At 33.4% G+C, this 18,725-nt stretch overlaps 1 protein-coding gene across 3 annotated transcripts in view; it reads right to left on the bottom strand.

The window, feature by feature from the left end:
- The window catches only part of SEC24A (SEC24 homolog A, COPII coat complex component), a 52,915-nt gene that overhangs the window by 20,758 nt on the left and 13,432 nt on the right, over positions 1 to 18,725 (bottom strand). The window contains exons 3-14 of one of the 3 annotated variants that reach the window (XR_013992358.1): positions 17,047 to 17,190; positions 14,909 to 14,986; positions 14,194 to 14,354; positions 13,646 to 13,818; positions 12,721 to 12,823; positions 11,591 to 11,717; positions 10,074 to 10,183; positions 7,831 to 7,943; positions 6,291 to 6,409; positions 1,638 to 1,693; positions 1,186 to 1,259; positions 342 to 548 (exon numbers count right to left, since the gene is read on the bottom strand). Coding sequence is in view for 2 of the 3 variants with exons in the window: in XM_081035155.1 (XP_080891281.1) it covers positions 342 to 548; positions 1,638 to 1,693; positions 6,291 to 6,409; positions 7,831 to 7,943; positions 10,074 to 10,183; positions 11,591 to 11,717; positions 12,721 to 12,823; positions 13,646 to 13,818; positions 14,194 to 14,354; positions 14,909 to 14,986; positions 17,047 to 17,190 (1,391 nt within the window). In the remaining variant the exon portion in view is untranslated. Of the gene's footprint in view, positions 1 to 341; positions 549 to 1,053; positions 1,260 to 1,637; positions 1,694 to 6,290; positions 6,410 to 7,830; positions 7,944 to 10,073; positions 10,184 to 11,590; positions 11,718 to 12,720; positions 12,824 to 13,645; positions 13,819 to 14,193; positions 14,355 to 14,908; positions 14,987 to 17,046; positions 17,191 to 18,725 lie in introns of those variants that run through there. The other 2 variants (XM_081035155.1, XM_081035156.1) reach the window with 2 other exon arrangements.

Here is an 18,725-nt window from a genome sequence, read left to right as displayed (position 1 = left end):
CTAAGTTTATACACACAAGGTGCTCAAGCAATCCATGGCAGTAAATATACCTATGACTATTTTTTACTGGTCATCCAGGTTCTACTTTGTCCCTAGCAAGTATATTCTCTTTGTCTTTCTCATCAAAGGCAGGCTGCATGGCTAGTGGCTTGCTAAAGATCTAAATATAAGGTAAGGGTGAGTTGGGTAGAATTAAATTAAAAAGGCTACATAAAAGAGAAACGCTGTCCTTTTCCTTATATTCCCTCTTCTCCACAACTAAAACATAAATAAAATACAGGCGGTGTGATCAAGGGGATAGGGCACCAGCATGAATCTTATAGATTTGATGACCTTCTAACCTTAGCAGATGACCTTGGGTTGGGTTCTTCTCGTGGTTTCAGGGCTCCCACTCCAAGAGTTGGGAGTTGCGTTTGAAAGACGGACATTCGACCACCAGTTGGGGACATCAGCTTAAAGGCAGCCTGAAGTACAGGACCCAAGGCACTCTGGGTCTCCAGGGTCTTGGTGAACATTTGCGGCAAAGTTTTCAGTAAATCTTGGACAAGCTTGTGAAATAAAGCAAGAAAACTCAAGAGTGTTACAATTAAAAATGTTTTTCCACAAAAGATCAGTAACTAATATAACAGACAAAACATTGAGTCATGATGATGGTCAGAGAATCTACAGACAGTAAACAATGAAGTTGGTCAAATGACAAGAAAGCCATTTTAAATCAACATTATAAATTGGCAAGCAAGACAAAAATTGAGGCCTTACAGTTCTTGCACATGCAGTAATCCAGCAAGACTATAAGCCCAAAATGTATCCAAAAGAACCATTACAGTTTAGAGACTTGATTTATTTTAATGCCATGAAATATGGCCTTCTCAATCAATCACCTCTACACACTGTGTTCTTTCCAGTTCCAAAGTTTAACTCTTTCCTATTGCAAAATCTGAGATATCCAGTAAATTTGCCAACTAGTAATATCACAACAAAAGAAAACAAAAAGAAACACAACTACCTATTCAGGTTAGGTTGTACAAATAAAGAGAGTTAATGGGAAAAAAATACTTCGCACTATGGCGAAATCACCATTGCCAACAGCTGAGACCATAGACTTGCTAGTTAAAATGTTACCCCTACGGCATATATGCATGTACAGGGTAGACAACATCCCCCCTTCAGACACATTCTGTTCACCTCTCACTGTATTATGTCATGGCAATTTCCAGGCAGGTAATAAGAGTTTCTTCTGAACTGACCCCAATGACACTCTGTGAATCAGAAAAGCAAAGGGCACTGAAAGCAGCCTAGCTAAATGCTTCTATGTAGTGACCAGAAGCTTATCTCAGCAACCCTCCCAATTTCCCAAATGGCTGGTAAGGCAAGTTTCCTTCAGGTTTTCCTCCTTAATGGAATAGGCCTATCTTCTACCCTACTACAAATAACTTGCTACATTATACTTAAAAGCAATCAGTTTAAGGATAAACTCAAAAGCTGTTCTTTTAATGAATGTTAACTAACAGCAATATATAAAATGCTATACATCTTAGAAACGTCACAGAATAGCAAAATTTTACTTAAAGTTCATTTCAAAAATATATTTCTTCAATGTTTCAATTAAACATGTCAGATAGGAAAATGTGCCTTACCTCTTTTCTTTCATTTAAATTTACTAATAAGTTCTCTGGCATAGGTATAAAAACATCTGAAAGAATAAATATTTCATTTAAACAAACTTAATTGTTAAAGATATCCCAAATACATAACACTGATATAATTAAAACCATCCCATACTTACAGAAAAGCCACCTCCTCCACTGTCTACATACATGTTCAAAGAGCCACCAAAGGAGCATTGATTTAGGTATTTATGGCAACTTAACTATTACTGTGTAAAAGGTAAATAGCCTCCCAATTAGAAAATATTGATCTGTGAGCACTCAGTAAGGGTTTGCACAAGTGCTCTGCTTAAGTTAAAGACAACAATTCAGAACTCTGCTTTACATTCGTGCTTAGCCCTGAAAGCCAGCCAAAGAGACACTCATGGCATTAAAAAAATGTTGACTAAGATGACACACAAGAATGCTGTCTTCTTACATAGACATAATACAGCCCACCAACAGCTCTGTCATTCAAAAAGCAGATGCTTTCCATAAAGAAGACGCCCATCAGTGCCTCTGCTTATGGGACTACAAAATCAAGTGAATCAGAAGGCATGCTAACTGACCACATCTGATGAGCTTCTCAGGATTCAAATTTATTCTTGCTGAGGAATTAAATTCCCTTGCTGAGAAGGAAGCAAACTGGGAAGGAAATGCGGGTGGTGGTGGCAGATTATGAGGGGGTCTCACTTTCTACATTTTTGTACTGTTTCATTTTTATTAGAAAAAAATAGGCTCATTATAATGTTTGTAAAAAATAATACCAACAAATAATTTGAAACATTAAGTATTTACTTTAGCTGTCACACTAAAATTCTGCTGTTTGAATTTCTTCCCTTTTTATCTTTAAAATTTTTTAAAAATTAGTAAGTTTTTGAGCTATAATTCACCCTTGTACAATCATCACCATTGTCTAATTCCAGATCCTTTTCATCATCCTAAAAAGAAACCTCTCACCAATTAACAGTCACTTCTCACTTCCCTGCCAATTCCCACAGCTCTAGGTAGCCCCCTGTCTTTCTGTCTCTGGATTGGACTATTCTGGACATTTCACAGTAATGGAGTCACACTATGAGGTCCTTTTTGACTGGTTTCTTACACTTAGTATGTTTTCAAGGTTCATCCATGTTGTAACATGTATCAATACTTTATTCTTTTTTATTGCCATATAACATTTCACTGTATAGATATGCATTTTGTTTATCCATTCTTCAAATAATGGACTTTTGGGTTGTTTCCACTTTTGGCTATGTTGCTATGAATATTCATGTACACATTTTTGTGTGGACATGTTTTAATTTTCTTGAAGGTATATCTATTGAGTGGAATTGCTGGGTCATATGGTAACGCTACGTTTAACTTCTGGAAACTGACAGATTGTTTTGCATTGTGGCTGAACCATTTTCCATTCTCTCTAGCAGTACACAAGAGTTCCAATTTCTCCATATCCTTGTAAATACTTGTTATTGTCACTTGTTTTTCCTTTTTATGCTATGTGACATTCACTGATATTCCACCTATTTAGTTCATGTATAATATTAAGAGGCTGGACCACAACACTGAATTCACAACTTGGCCCTAATCTACCTATTCAGATTTTATTTTATGCCAAGATTAGGGAATGAATGAATGAATTGGCTGAGCTGTTGTGAGATTTAGAACAATCAAGACAGAAGAGGGCTCGCCTGAACTACTCCTTTATTTTGTTTATTTATTTTAATTGTTTATCAACTATTCCCCTTTAAAGAAGTACAGTCAATCCTCATTGTTCATGGATTCCACACTTTTAAGTTTGCCTACTTGCTAAAATTTATTTGTAACCCCAAAACCAATATTCATAGTCCTTTCAGTCATTCAGACATGCTCAGAAAAAAAAAATTTGAGTTTGAAAATTTTTTTTACTGGTGTGAGGTGGCATCTGGTGGTTTTCATGTGCATTTCCATCATAAACATAGGGAGATTCTTTTCAAGCGCTTATTGGCCAATTGTATGTAGAGAATATTGAATATTGTGTATTGAATAGACATGTCTATTCAACTCCTTTGCCCACTTTTCAATTAAGTTATTTTTTTATTGTTAAGTTGTAGGAATTCTTTATATAACCTAGATATAAATTCCTGATCAGATATATGATTTGCAAATATTTTTTCTCATTCTGTCAGTTGTTGGTTCACTTTCTTGATGGTGTCCTTTGAAGCACAAAAGTTTTTATTATAAGAAGCCCAATTTATGTTTTTCTTTCCTTGTTGTGCTTTTGGTGCTATATCTAAGAAATCACTGCCTAATCCAAGGTCACAGAAATTTATTTCTATGTTTTCTTCTGACAGTTTATATTAGGTTGGTACAAAAGCAATTGTAGTTTTTGCAATTATTTTTAACCTTCTAAACAGCAATTACTTTTGCACCAACCTAATAGTTTTAGCCTCACACTCAGGTCTACAATCAATTTTGAGTTAAATTTTTAAATTGTTGTAAAATAAACATATTATAACATATAAAATCTATCATCCTAACCATTTTTAAGTGTACAATTAAGTGCATTCACATTATACAGTTTCAGAACTTTTTCATCATTCCAAAAGAAATGCTATACCCATTAAATAACACGTAACTCCCTACTCCCCTTTCTCCCGGCCTAGCCAAGCAAACTGTATTCTACTTTCAATCTCTATGAATTTGTCTATTCTTTTTACCTCATAAGTGAAATCATACAATATTTTGTCCTTTCGCATCTGGTTTATTTCACTTTGCATAATGTTTTCAAGGTTCATTCAGGTTGTAGCATGTATCAGAAATTCATTCTTGAAGACATTACATGTATATACTACATTATTTAGCCATTCATCTGTTGATAGATAGTTGGGTTGTTTCTACCTTTGACTATTGTAAATAATATTGCTATGAACATTGGTCTGAACAAGTACTTGTTTCAGTGCCTGCTTTCAATTCTTTTAGGCATAAACAAAGAAGTAGAATTGCTATATTACAATGGTAATTCTGTGTTTAACTTTTTTCAGGAACCACCAAACTGTTTTCCATAGCATGCACCACTTTATATTTTAATATTTATGTATTTATTTTCACCCATCTCCCCACCACTTCCCCTTTGGCAACCTTCAGCTTGTTCTCCGCATCTATGAATCCATTTGTTTTATTTATGTGTCTTATTTTTCAGATTCCACATGTAAGTGAAATCATGTATCATCTGTCTTTCTCTGACTTATTTCAACTAGCATAACACCCTGTAGGTTCACCCATATTTCTTCAAAAGATTCAATTCTTTTTTATTGCTGAGTAATATTCCTGTGTGTCTGTGTGTGTGAGAGATTTCTTTATCCATTCATCTATTGATGGACACCTAGGTTGTTTCCCATGTCCTGGCTATTGTAAGTAATGTTGAATGAACATGGGGGTGCATGTCTTTCGGAATTAGTGTTTTTGTTTTCTTCAGATAAATACTCAGAAGTGGAATTCCTAGGTTATATGGCAGCTCTAGTCTTAATTTTTTGAGGACTCTCCGCACTGTTTTCCATAATGGCTGCACCACCAGAGCACCATTTTACACTCCTACTATTAATACACAACAGTTTCAATGTTTTCATATACTTGCCAACATTTGCTATTTTCCATTTTTTGGATAATAGCCATACTAATGGATGTACAGTGGTATTTCATTGTGGTTTTGATTTGCATTTCGCTAATGACTAAGGCCATTAAGTATTTTTTTCATTATTTCATTATTGGTCATTTGTGTATCTTTGGAGAAATGTCTATTCAAGTCCTTTGCCCATTTTTGACTTGCGTTTTTTTGTTGTTGTTGCATTAAGGAGTTCTTTATATGTTCTGGGTCTTTTCCTTCATCAGATAAATTATTTGCATATATTTTTTCCCATTCTGTGAGTTGTCTTTTCACTGTCTTAACAATGTTCTTTGATGTACAAAAGTTTTTAATATTAATGAAGTCTAATTTATTTTTTCTTATTGTCTCTGCTTTTGGTGTCATATCCAGGAAATCAGTGTCATATCCAGGAAATCAATGTCAAATCCAACGTCATGAAGATTTCCCCCTATGTTTTCTTTTAAAAGTTTTATAGTCTTTAGTTCCTAAGTTTAGGTCTTTTATCCACTGAGTTCAGTTATTTTTTTTAAATCTGGTTTAAGGTATGGGTCCAACTTCATTATTTTGCATGTCCAGTTTTCCCAGAACCATTTATTGAAAAGACTGTCTTTTACCCACCAAATGGTTTTGGCATCCTTGTCAAAAATCAGTCAACCATATCTTGGAGGGTTTATTTCTGGGTTCTCCATTCTATTCTATTGATCTGTATGTCTATCCTCAAATACTTTTTTAATGAACAAATGAGAAGGTAAAAAGAGTTCATTTGAGTTTTAACATCAGCTTGTTTTTGTTGCCTCATACAGAATTCACTTTAGCTCTATTAACTCTGTTTCCTCTTCTATAAAATGAATGATTGGACTGAAGGACTCCTACAATTCCAACAATCTTATGATTATATACTCAAGGTTTTCCTCAATGTAGTAGAACTATACCATACATTTTTAATCTGTCAAATAGTCATGAAATATTTCTAAAACTAAAAATTCCTAAGACAACAATAATTTTAAGTGTATAATATATACCTTCAATATCTGAAACTATTAGCATCTGAGGTTGAGAGAGACCCTCTTGAAGACTGTAGAAGTGGATTGTACTATCAAATGTTATGAAGCCAATTTTTGTCCTAGTGTTGCCCGGAAGCCTAAAAACAAATTTAGAAGAGTCTCTTAGCAAGTTTTCCATATACACACACATATATATAATAGCTGCTAAGAGTTACATACAAATATCTACTTTTACATTATGGAAATTGTCGCAACATAAATGTTTAACCCCCCCCAATGTTTAATCACCATGAAAATATACCCTACTCAAAGAGAAAACACTACACATAAGTCAAACAATCAATAAAACCCAGCAATAAAAAAGCATTTCAAAACTCATTATACCTATATAAAGTTATATAAATCATTTAGGAAATGGCATATAAAAAATACTGGAAAGCATATACAAAACTTTGTGATTTTAATTTATAAAAATACATTAAAGATCAAATATATGGTGATGGAAGGAGAACTGACTGGGTGGTGAACACACAATGGGATTTATAGATGATGTAATACAGAATTGTGCACCTGAAATCTATGTAAATTTACTAACAATTGTCACCCCAATATATTTAATAAAAAAAATACATTAAAAATTACCACATACCAACTCTAAAATGTAACATAAATTTAGATACTGCATATCTTTAAAAAATTTTATCCATGCTTGGGTGAATAAGTAGACTCTCATTAACAGACAATTCCCCACACACAACGTACAACATTAAAAATACAAATGTTGGCAAGAACAAGGGTGCCCCTTTCATCAAGGTGAGGCAGTTAGTCCACTTCTAATGAAATCTGGTCGTCCACATTCTTTCACACGACACAAGAACACTATACTTCATTACACTGAAAGGTCACACAAGCTTTTATGGGCTATACTAAGTATCTAAGCATCATTTAAAGTCCAGATATTTTAAGAGACTTAAGAGATATGACAACCAAATGCAATGTGTGAACACTGTTTGGGTTCTTAGTCCAACAAACTTACAGTAAAAAAGCCATTTTTGAGAAAACCAGGCACAAAAACTGAACTGGGTACTAGATCATATTATGAAATTATTGCTAATTTTGTTTGGTGTGACACTTTCTATTTTAGTTAGGGCTAAAAATAATTCCAAGTTTTATAAGTTACTTATATGATGATATGCTGACTAAGATTTGTGGTAAAATACTCAAGGGGAAAAGTGTGTGTGTGTGTGTGTGTGTGTGTGTGTGTGTGTGTGTGTGTGAGTGAGATAAGGTGAAGCAAGAAGAACTAAATGCAAAAAATGTAGAAGTTGAGGGATGGATATGTGGAAGCTCATTATATTCTATTTATTATATATGTTTAAAATTTGTGCACAGTAAAAAGTTAAAACAAAGTTTCTCAGGGAAATCGAGGCCTAAAGTTCACAACTGATTTAAGTAGGTTCTTAGAACATAATTACATAGCTTCCTTTGTGTGCGTATTTTGAACTACTTATCCATTTTGTAAACACTGTTACTTTCAAATTTAAACTAAGATACTTACAAATCCAGATTGTCTAACAAACTCTGGCAAACTGAATCCAAGTATCCAGTTTCAACTGCATTGTGAGACACATCAAATACAAAGAGGTACACTGGAGGTTGAGGTGGTCGTAACTGAAGGAAAAAAGAATCTCATTAAATACATTTAATAGGATTCAATTTAAATTAATCATTTGTCATGCCCACATACAACAAAAAAGTAAAATAAGCATTATTTACGGATTAAGTGGAGAGGATAATAAACAATAATGGATTAAAAAAATAGCATAGAGGGGCTGGCCCGGTGACTCAGTCGGTTGGAGCTCCATGCTCCTAATGCCGAAAGTTGCCGACCGGATTCCCACATGGGCCAGTGGGCTCTCAACCACAAGGCTGCCAGTTTGATTCCTCGACTCCCACAAGGGATGGTGGACTGTGCCCCCTGCAACTAAGATTGAACACGGCACCTGGAGCTGAACTGCCGCTGAGCTCCCGGATGGCTCAGTTGGTTGGAGGGCGTCCTCTCAGCCACAAGGTTGCCGTTTGACTCCCGTAAGGGATGGTGGGCTGTGCTCCCTGCAACTAACAATCCCTGCAACTGGATCTGGAGCTGAGCTGCGCCCTCCACAACTAAGACTGAAAGGACAACACCTTGTAGCTGACCGGCACCCTCCATAACTAAGATTGAAAGGACAACTTGACTTGGAAAAAAAAGGCCTGGAAGTACACACTGTTCCCCAATAAAGTCCTGTTCCCCTCCCCCAATAAAATCTTTAAAAAAAATAGCATAGAAAGAAGTTTAAAAAACAGGAAAAACTATAGTATATTGTTTTCAGATGTATACTTAGGAAAAGAAAAATGAGAATGTGATTGTCATAAATCAGAACAGTGTTTTCTTTAGGACAGGAAGGTGAGGAAATGTGATCAGAGGACTTCTGGGAGTATTGGCAATGTTCGATTTCTTGACCTGGGTCATGCTAAAACAGGCGTTTATAATTATTTGGTAACCTATATATTTATGTTTTATAGGCTTCTCCATATGGGCATTATATTTCATAATTTAGGGAAATTACAATTCTGAATGTGATAAATCAAGTTAGCCTGAGTGTGTTATCTAACCAACACATTTCAGCCAAGTTTCATAAAAATACACAACTGTATTTTTAAACTTCCAAATGCAAAGATCTATTTTCAATTCAATAAAAAGCATCAGATAACCACAACCAGAACTAGGCATATAGTGTATTAACTTTTCTGTTTTCATGTTATCACTTGAATCATAGAATCTGTTGCCCAAAAGATAAGTCAGGAAGAAGCAAAACCTCTTGTTATAGGCAAGTTCCAAATTTAAATGAAGCCTTTTTTGCAAAACCTGAGAACTTAAAGAAACCCAGAAAGGCCAATTAAGAATTGGGTTTTAATTCAATTAAGAATTGGGTTTTAATTCAACAAAGGGAGAGCTACACTGCAGAAAGCTATTATGAACCACTTAAGTGTCATAAAAATGTTTTGTACACAGAAACTTCTCTATGGTGAAAGAGACAGATCCCTCACAATGTCTATACTAAAATGGCCCCAAAATTGCTCAAACAGAGAAAGACTATCCCACAAAAATATACTCAAATGAAATATTCAAAGTTGATGTTAAGTCCTATTTTCATAGCCCCTTTCCTTACAGGCAATTATAGCACGGTGAAAGAATAACCAAATCAAAAGGCCTGAATTTCAGTGACAGCTCTACCAGTTACTAAAGGATATCTGGCAAGTCACTTAACCTAATAAGTGTGTTTTCACATCTGTAAACTAAGATTAACAGCATTTCCTTAGCTTATTTCAGAGAATTGTTTGTGATAACCAAAAATATATAAGACCTTTGTAAAAATGTAAAGTGCTAATTAAATATTAGGCATAATTATTATTTTTTAAATGCAAGACCTCAGGTACTCACACAAATCTATAAAAGTACTTGCAAGAGGATATTCATCACACTACTATTTGTAATCGAAAAAGATTGGAAGTGACTTGAAAGTAAATATGATCCCAATATGATATTGCAAATTTCTGGATGAACACACAAGAAAAATAAGTAGAACTTTACATACACTTTCACTCTACTCTTATATACTAATCAACTACTTTTATAATGAACAAGTATAGCTTTGATAAATTTAAAAACATAAAATTTTGTTAAAGGATGTTATATTGCTTTATTTAAAACCAAATATTAAGAAATAAATAAGCTATACATAAAAAATGAAAACTTACCATGTATTCTGAAGGGGCCATAAACTCAACTGTAGCATTTTGAACTTCAGGTCTTCTGTGAGGTTCTCCATAGACTCTGGTCAAAGGGTTGTACATGAACTCTTCAGGAACTACGTAGGTTAACAAAATATAGTGATAAAACTGAAAGGATTAAGTTTAACAAACTTTGCATTTGTTAATTTAGTAATAAATTTCTTAATTTAGTAATTTATAAATACTTCAATATAGACTAAATGGTAAAAGATAAATATACACTTTATTCTTTAACTCCATTCAAGTTCCCCATATACTGAATGGCACTAAGTATGCCTTGATTTATAACTACAATCACTGTGATTTTTCTTTTCCCATCTTCTAATATCTTCTTCATTTTAATACTTGCTAAAGCTGCTTTCTTAAAATACCTTGAAAAAATGATAAAAACTCATTAAATGCCAATATTTTCTTAGATGCAAGACTAAACTTTGTCTTAAATTTCACAATGGTATATAGATATTAACATTTGACATATAATATGTACAGACTCTGGCTGCTCCTAGAAAACCATGGTAAAACTCCTTCAAAGGTTATAGCATAAGGGTTTGGTGAATTTCATTAATTAATGAGACCTCTATGGAACATCCATTTCTTACCACTTATAATACCCTAGAGCTCAAAGAGTGTTTTCTATTAATTATCATTGCATCTGTCTTCCCATTAACTGTTTAGAAATTCAAATTTCTATGTGTGTTAAAGGGTAAGCCATAGTTCACGAAATGGTCTGGGCGGCATATGAAAATGACTTCAACTTCTATTACAATTTCATTTCATATATTAAAGCACATAATATAAGATTTTAAAGGTGTACTAAATACTATACATATATTTTCTGAATTACTATGGAGTAAAAAGAACGCTCTTACTCTGTCCTCACTTTCCTCTCTTAAAAAACACACAAACAATAAAAATGGCTTTTAAAAAAATATCTCTTAAATTCCTTTATTTCCCAACGCTTAATGAAATTTCTTTCAAGCAGAGACTTAATTTTCAGTGTGGATTTGGCATGCCCTTTTTCTTCTATAACCCTATTAGAATGTTGTTGGTTAGATGATATTCCTCAAAAATAAACTGTGAAACAGTTACTCAAAGAGTTCTCCTCAATTACTGAGAAAACTACATTCAACTAACCTTCTAGCACTGCCCACCTCCCTTCATACAGCAGTGAATGAAGCTAATGGCAGCTATTCTGTGGCCTTATTCTCTTTTACCTTAGAGAAAAGGTATGGGACAATTTCTAAATAAAAATATTTCTTAAATTACAGGCTTACATAACACCATGAAATATGCCATTTATTATGTACCCAATATAATAAGTGTAAAAAAGTGGTATCAAAGTAAAGTTATCAATTTTTTTTTTTGCTTAAAGAGTATATAATTATTCATATGTAAGTATAAGTGCATAGAAAAAAGTTAACAGAAGCTATCTCTGAGTGGGAGGATTAGCTATTTTTAAATGTTTCAGGAAAAGAACAACATACCATCATTTACTCGGTAACATAAGTTACACTTCCATCTCCTTTGATCAAGAAAGCTGACAAAAGGGTTGATGTACGTCCTACAGGAACGGCATCTCACAATTGTATTGGAGGTAACCACAGGCAATTGCTGAAAAAACAGAACTAATTTTTTAAAGGAAGTGATCATTGTGACCAAAGGTCAAGCATTAACCACACCTTCCAAAGTGTTGGGATATTATAATTTTGGAGAAAAAACCTGGGGTAAAAAGATGTGTCCAAACTGCCACACACAAAAATTGCATAGCTGAAAGGTACTGATTTGAAACCCTATTTCTCTCCAGGACTGGTCTCTTAAATTTTATCTTAAAAAAAGTATTTACTTTCTCATTCAACATTTACATCGTAAAACCAACATAGTAAATTTACAATGTATTTTTGAGATGGGTGGCAAAGATCAAAATTCTAAAACAAATGACCAATGAAATTAACTAGAAGTTTCTTCATGTTACATTAAGTTCTCATGAAAGAATGGTCACAAAGTAAGGTACGGTTAAATTATATTTAAATATTCAATTAAACTTTGCAATTATGTTCCTATTTCAAGTTTATCATACATATTAAAAGCTGTAAAGTCTTAATATAAAAAATCAGCAAAGGCAATACAAAACTATCCCAAAAAGAAGGTTTGTTTTGGGCAAGTCAATTCACTTCAGCACTGAGTATGTGGCCTTACGCCAAGGTCCGAGACGCCTTAGCACAAAAGTAGACGTTTTTGTTTGTTTTTAACAGCTCCTTAAAGCAACAAAGTTTACTCCAAGAATGGCAGAACTGGGAAACTGGGTGAAATATTTTAATGGGTAAGTAATTCATAACTTTTAAAAATAATAACATTTATTTATTTATTTTCTTTCAGTATCTCTATTTTATTCAGTACCTCTTGGATTTTTCAACAATATGCTTATTTCACCTTGTTTTGAAAGTGTTTGATAACAAAATTTTGGGTTGAATTACAAACAAAGGAATCTGTCAATGGTCAAATTCCTAAAGATAGCTCAAACAAATTCTGTATGTAATTCTTTCATTATTATAGAAAATTCCTCACCACCGAGATCATTTTCCACAAGACATTTACTTTCACTAGTGAAACATACCACTAGGTCTTTGAAAGGATGAAGCAGCAGTCCCAAAGGAAGTTTGGCTTTATTCAGTAAGGCCTGAGTCTGAGGAATGCTAGTCAGCGTACATCGAAATAACCTATATTAAAGTAAAAACCATGCGTCAGTTGTTGCTATGATTTTTTTTGGACAAAAAAAATGATTTAAAAGGTACATATTTTAACACTGGATCAGATTATAAATAAAATATTTCAATAGGCCCTCTCAAATTTTATCCCATTTAAATATTTAAGTCATATTCAGAAAGAGAGTGTAGATGGTTATAACACTCTATTATACGATTAAAATAAAGTCTCTCCTCTGCTTGTGCACAAGACAGTCTAGACTACCAAATGACCTATTTTTCTTTATGTAAATCTAGATTACACTGGAATAACAAGGTAATGCCCCAAATTTGCAAATGCAAAGTTAAGTTTATTACTAAAATGTTTAGCTTTGCTGAAGGTTCTAGAAGACTATTTAAATTTAACAAAATTCAATTTATCAGAAAGTCTTTACCACTTACATTTAAACTTATGGTCAATTTTAAGAAAGAAAAGAATGTTATAATTATGTCTGTTATAAAAAACAATTTAAGATGAGAGCAAGTAAAGGATTACAATGTACTTTGGACTTTGAAGAAATAATGTAGCTACCATAATGATAATGAGTATCAGTCCCATTACAGCCGATAAGGGCAGCAATCAATTCATGGGTTACAACCCTATTTCTGGACTTAGAACATTTCAAATATCAATTAAGTAAGCAACTAACAGAGTTCTGTTTTCTGCATACAGAACTACTTTCATAAATTAATATATTGTGCAACTTGTTCATAACATATGAAGCTCGACAACACCTGGGGAACTTTTAGAACAAGTAAAATGTCATATTTAGTAAGAAACACTGTTTGAAGCCTTACTCTGGGTTACAGTTGAGTTTCTGGATATCTTCATGCAAATTTGGAATTGGAGGCTGCAAAGGTGTTGGTGGAAGCATATTTCTTTCTTGAAGAAGATTGATAACTCTTAGCCCCTCTGGATGTAGACTTAATCCACTCATGCTTGCAGTTAAATGATTAGCACCTAAGGGAGTCTAAAGACATATAATTTCAAATTAAGTAGGCTTTATAATGTCTTTGGTTGAAAACAGAAGTGTATAGGGACTTGGTAACTTAATTTCTCTAAAAGTAACAAAACTATAACCTAGACTTCCTGGTCAATGTTTTTTGATTCTGGAGATATATAACAGAACAAAGGCCTTATAAAATATCCATTATTATTCTAACTGGTAAAAATGTTCATTATATTTTCCTAAAACTTTTTCCTGCATATGCAGTTTAACCCAAAGTTGGAAAGGAAGGAAGGAAAGAAAGAAGGAAGGAAGGAAGGAATAAAGAAAAAGAAACGAGGGAAGGAAGGAAGGAAAGAAGGAAAAAAAAAAGAGGGGGGGAGGGAGGGAGATAGATACCTGAGTAAAGGCCTGTGGCCCAGTTGGGTAATTCAAGGAAGAGGGTGGCATTCCGATTGTACCAGGTGGTGCTGTGTTCTGATAACCAGGTGGTAAGGAGGGGTATGAATATCCAACACTTCGGCTCCCTGTGGGATTCTTATTAGCAAGCTGTGGTGTTGCTAGAATCAAGGTAACTTATAAGTTCTATTTTATACTTCAGAATACTTTAAATTAACACATAAATCCATTAAATTATAGGAACGATAACTCCAAAATCCTTTGGGTAATTTAATACTTTTACCCACCAATTTTGTAAAATAAGACAAAAAAACACTAATAATAAAGTAATAGCAATGATTAAAATCTAGTTAATATAGACTATGGCTATAAACACAAAAATAAGTTTATTTTCATATGTACTAAACTTTGTATTCAGACTAAAATTCTAATTCAAAACAACTTTAATGAAAACATACTAAATGTTCAACTAGTTAAATAAGTTTAAATAGATCTAACTGATAAAAAATACTCTAGAGTCATAATGTCACAATAGTAAAACCCATGATCCCAATTCAGAAAAAAAAAAGAAACTAACAAAAAAATCTAAATGAATGGAAATAAAAAATGCTAACAGTAAGTATTGCTGCCAGACATGACTATGAAGGTGTCTTCTTTGTTTTCCGACAATGAATATATTTTTTAAAAAAACAAAAAATCTTTCATAGCATCTCACCCAAGAAGCCACCGCCTTCAATTTCATCATAGCTATTGTGAACCACCATAGATCCATTATTGGTATTTGATGTAATACCTAAGAAGGAAGTTTATTAACAATATTTAAATTGAACAATTATTATAATTTCTGCAAGATTTGAGCTAATGTCTAAAATTTAAGATAACTTTCCAAATGACAAACCCAAGAAAAATGTCAAATGCTAAAATAAAAATTCGAACAATGCAAGTTTTTAAACATGTCAAATATACAAAAGTATCAAATAATTTTATAAACTTCTAAAAAGGATGGTGCTGGGGGTGGCTCACTTGGTTAGTGCGTGGTGCTAATAACACCAAGATTGCTGGTTCAATACCCGCATGGGTCACTGTGAGTTGCCCCCTCTTTAAAAAATAAAAATGAAAAGGATGGTACTTTGCAGAGTTTATAATATTATATGCTGTCTGGAAGATTTCAGCAGTTGTGAGAGCAGCATAAAAACCTCCAAGGAGCAGCACACACTGAAAAAAAAAATCACCAAAATCAATACTATTAAAAGATAAAATAAAATTATGAGGGTAAAAAAACTTTTTTCCCCAAATTTCGGAACAAAGTGGAATCCTGAATTAATTTAAAGGTGATATAAATTAATTAGAGCAATTGCTTTAGTCCAGAGAACCATTAAAGTAAAATAAAAATCTTGCCCCTCACCCCCAATTTAAAGAGTTAAAGTCAAATGCCAGGGACATCTGCTTTTGAAGAATAGAAATTTATTTATTGGTACATTTGCTATTTTGAGCTCTAATTCAAGTACAGAAGAAACTAAAATCAGTGAATAGCATCAACCTCCAGCACCTAAGTACAAAGGTGCTAACTTTAATAGTCACTTTAACACCACGTAGATAAGTTTAATGGTTTCGATAAAGTCAGTAATTTATTTCCAATTCTCAAGACCACCATGACTTCAACCATGAGTTGATTCAGAAAAACTTAGTAAAATTGTAGAAACAAACAAAATCATTGGGCATATTTCGGTTGGTTAAAATTTTTAATATTTATTGTTACTTGATTTTCAAAGCTATAATGTGACAACCAGTGGGACACTGTTGTATCATTTTGTTACTCATTGTTGACACCATTCTTTTCAAACTATTCACAAGTATGTTTTCCCCCTACTTACAATTCTAAAAGAAAATACAAAAATGAGAATGTTTACTGTATTCAGTAGTAGAACACGAGCAATAGTTTTTCCCCCCGCTTCTTCTGTTTTCCTATTTCTACATCTTGCTGCAATGGTTATTTTACTGCTAAAATAAAATTTCTTTCTTTACTAAATATTTTGTTTAAATCAATAAACGTATTTTAAAGTTATGCTTTAAAATATTTTATTTTTTATATAAAACTTCAAATGCTTGTATATTTAACTTTTTTTTTTAAAGCTTTTTTTTTTTTTTTTTTTTTTTTTTAATTAGGGAAGGGGAATAGGACTTTTTATTGGGGAACAGTGTGTACTTCCAGGACTTTTTTCCAAGTCAGGTTGTTGTCCTTTCAGTCTTAGCTGTGGAGGACGCAGCTCAGCTCCAGGTCCAGTTGCCATTGCTAGTTGCAGGGGGCGCAGCCCACCATCCCTTGCGGGACTCAAGGAATCGAACTGGCAACCCTGTGGTTGAGAGCCCACTGGCCCATGTGGGAATTGAAGCGGCAGCCTTCGGAGTTAGGAGCACGGAGCTCCCACACACACCTGAGCCACTGAGCTGGCCCATATATTTAACTTTTTATTTAGACTCATAAATATTTGCTATTTGCAATAATACTGCTTCCGTGGAAAAGAGCCAATATATCAAAGGATAGTTCTAACATCATGTCCAGAAAAGCAGGAATTCTCCTTTCGACTCCCTCTCCCAAAAGGCACCTAACTTTATAGCCACAGCAACAAAAAAAGTTAACAGCGGTTGTTCCCAAATGCTAGTCCACAGCCTAGCAAAGGACAGTGGAATTCTGACAAACTTTTTAAATTCTAAATTTCTGAAGTCTGTCCCTAAGCAAAACAACTAGATTTTCTGGAAAACTATGATTTGGATGCACAGAATTCAGATGATATTCATCCTTCTACCATAAGTCAAAGCTTTAAGATTTGATTTGGTTTTTGTCATGCTTACCTTCTTGGTTGATAGCTGAATTAAATGAGGGCTGAGGAGTGACTGCCCTCACTGGAGGTGGTCCTCCAGTTGGAGGGGGCCCAAGAGGAGCTCCTGGTTGAAAAGTGGTAGGCAGAAGTGGATTCACTAAAGGGGGTGCAGAACCTATGGAAACATTGGTTTTTCACATGTCACTTAAGAAGTTAAGACAAAGGCCAAAACAGCCTTTTATCAAATCTGAGTAACTTCTAAATTTACATTTTAATTATATTCAGCAACAAATTGCCAGAAATGTTAACATCCCAGGTTTATGACTTTTTAATTTACATGCATCCTTTACACATTTTCAAACCTCTTCTACCACGCTTTCATTAACTGGTCAGTTTCAATAGGCCATGTCAAATATTCTAGTAGAAACTGACATACATAAAATTTTATTAATGGCCTATTATCCGTTCAATTAACATCAATTAGGTTTAGAGTTAGATTTCCAAAACTATAAATATTGTGATTACTCTAAATTCTCTAAGTATTATTTCATTTTGCTTCATTTTTATCAGGGGTATAACCTATTAAAATGAGATTGTAAATTTGCGTACTTTTCAATAACCTAACAACAATTAAAAGTAGTTTACTTTCAATAATAGTTTAAATACTATATTATGAACACTCCCTACCTTAAAAACCAGGAAATGATCTAAAGTTTATGTATACTTTAGAAAACATTGCTATCCAAGAGGTGTAAAAATATCCATCAAACTAAACTAAGAATGACATGGTATTTGTCCTTTTATCTACCGGTATCTCACTGCCTCAATTTCATCAATTTTCTATTAGGACAATTAAGTTCTGACTAATATAAAAATATTACAGGTTACTCTTGGGAAAATTCTTCTAGCTGATATGAAAAGTTCCAAAACCCACAGCCACCTGTTCATTCAAGTCAGTAATATTGTTTCTACCTTCTCATCCGCCAAAGACCGAAAATAAAATCTACAAAGTACTGTAAAATACTACTGGTAAGTATATGATTTAATTTTTCAATCCTAGCCTTTTTTTAAAATCCGCTGAATTTATAAGTGAAATAAGTAATAAATTTTACTTATAATATATTCTACAGTTAACTATTTTGTAAACTAAAGGAATGAAAATATGCAAATATGAAAATTTTCAATATGCTTCAAATAGTGTTCAATTCTCCAGAGCCAAACTGAAAAATTATCCTATTACTAAACCTTATAGCTCCCAACAGGACTAATCAGTGCCTTGTGACAAAAGTAAAGACAAAGATTACAACATGTACCTCCCTTATCGAGGAAGCACCCACACATATCTTTGGCAATACAGACCAAAGGAACAAAAGGGCAAGGAACATTACCAACTCAGCATGAATGAGAATGTATGACACATCTGGCCACAAAGAAGTAACAATCTAATGTTTAAAAGAATACAAGTGAGCTTATATAGATTTTTCACAACTTTAAGAACATTTTTTAATCCAGAATATGCTACATTTCATAAAATAGACATTAGTTTTTCAAGCTGCATAATTCTTATTTATAACACTAATAACTAAAGTTTCAGAATCTGCCTTCTACGATCCCTAAAGCTAACATAAGGATGCTAAAAGGTGGCCTAGTAGGAAAAAGAGAGAATTTTAATATGTGTACTCTAGAAACTTAGTATAAACTTAGATACAG

The sequence above is a fragment of the Rhinolophus hipposideros genome (assembly GCF_964194185.1).
Source record: "Rhinolophus hipposideros genome assembly, chromosome: 23".
NCBI classification, from domain to species: domain Eukaryota; kingdom Metazoa; phylum Chordata; class Mammalia; order Chiroptera; family Rhinolophidae; genus Rhinolophus; species Rhinolophus hipposideros.
This window is presented reverse-complemented; position numbering and strand designations above follow the sequence as displayed.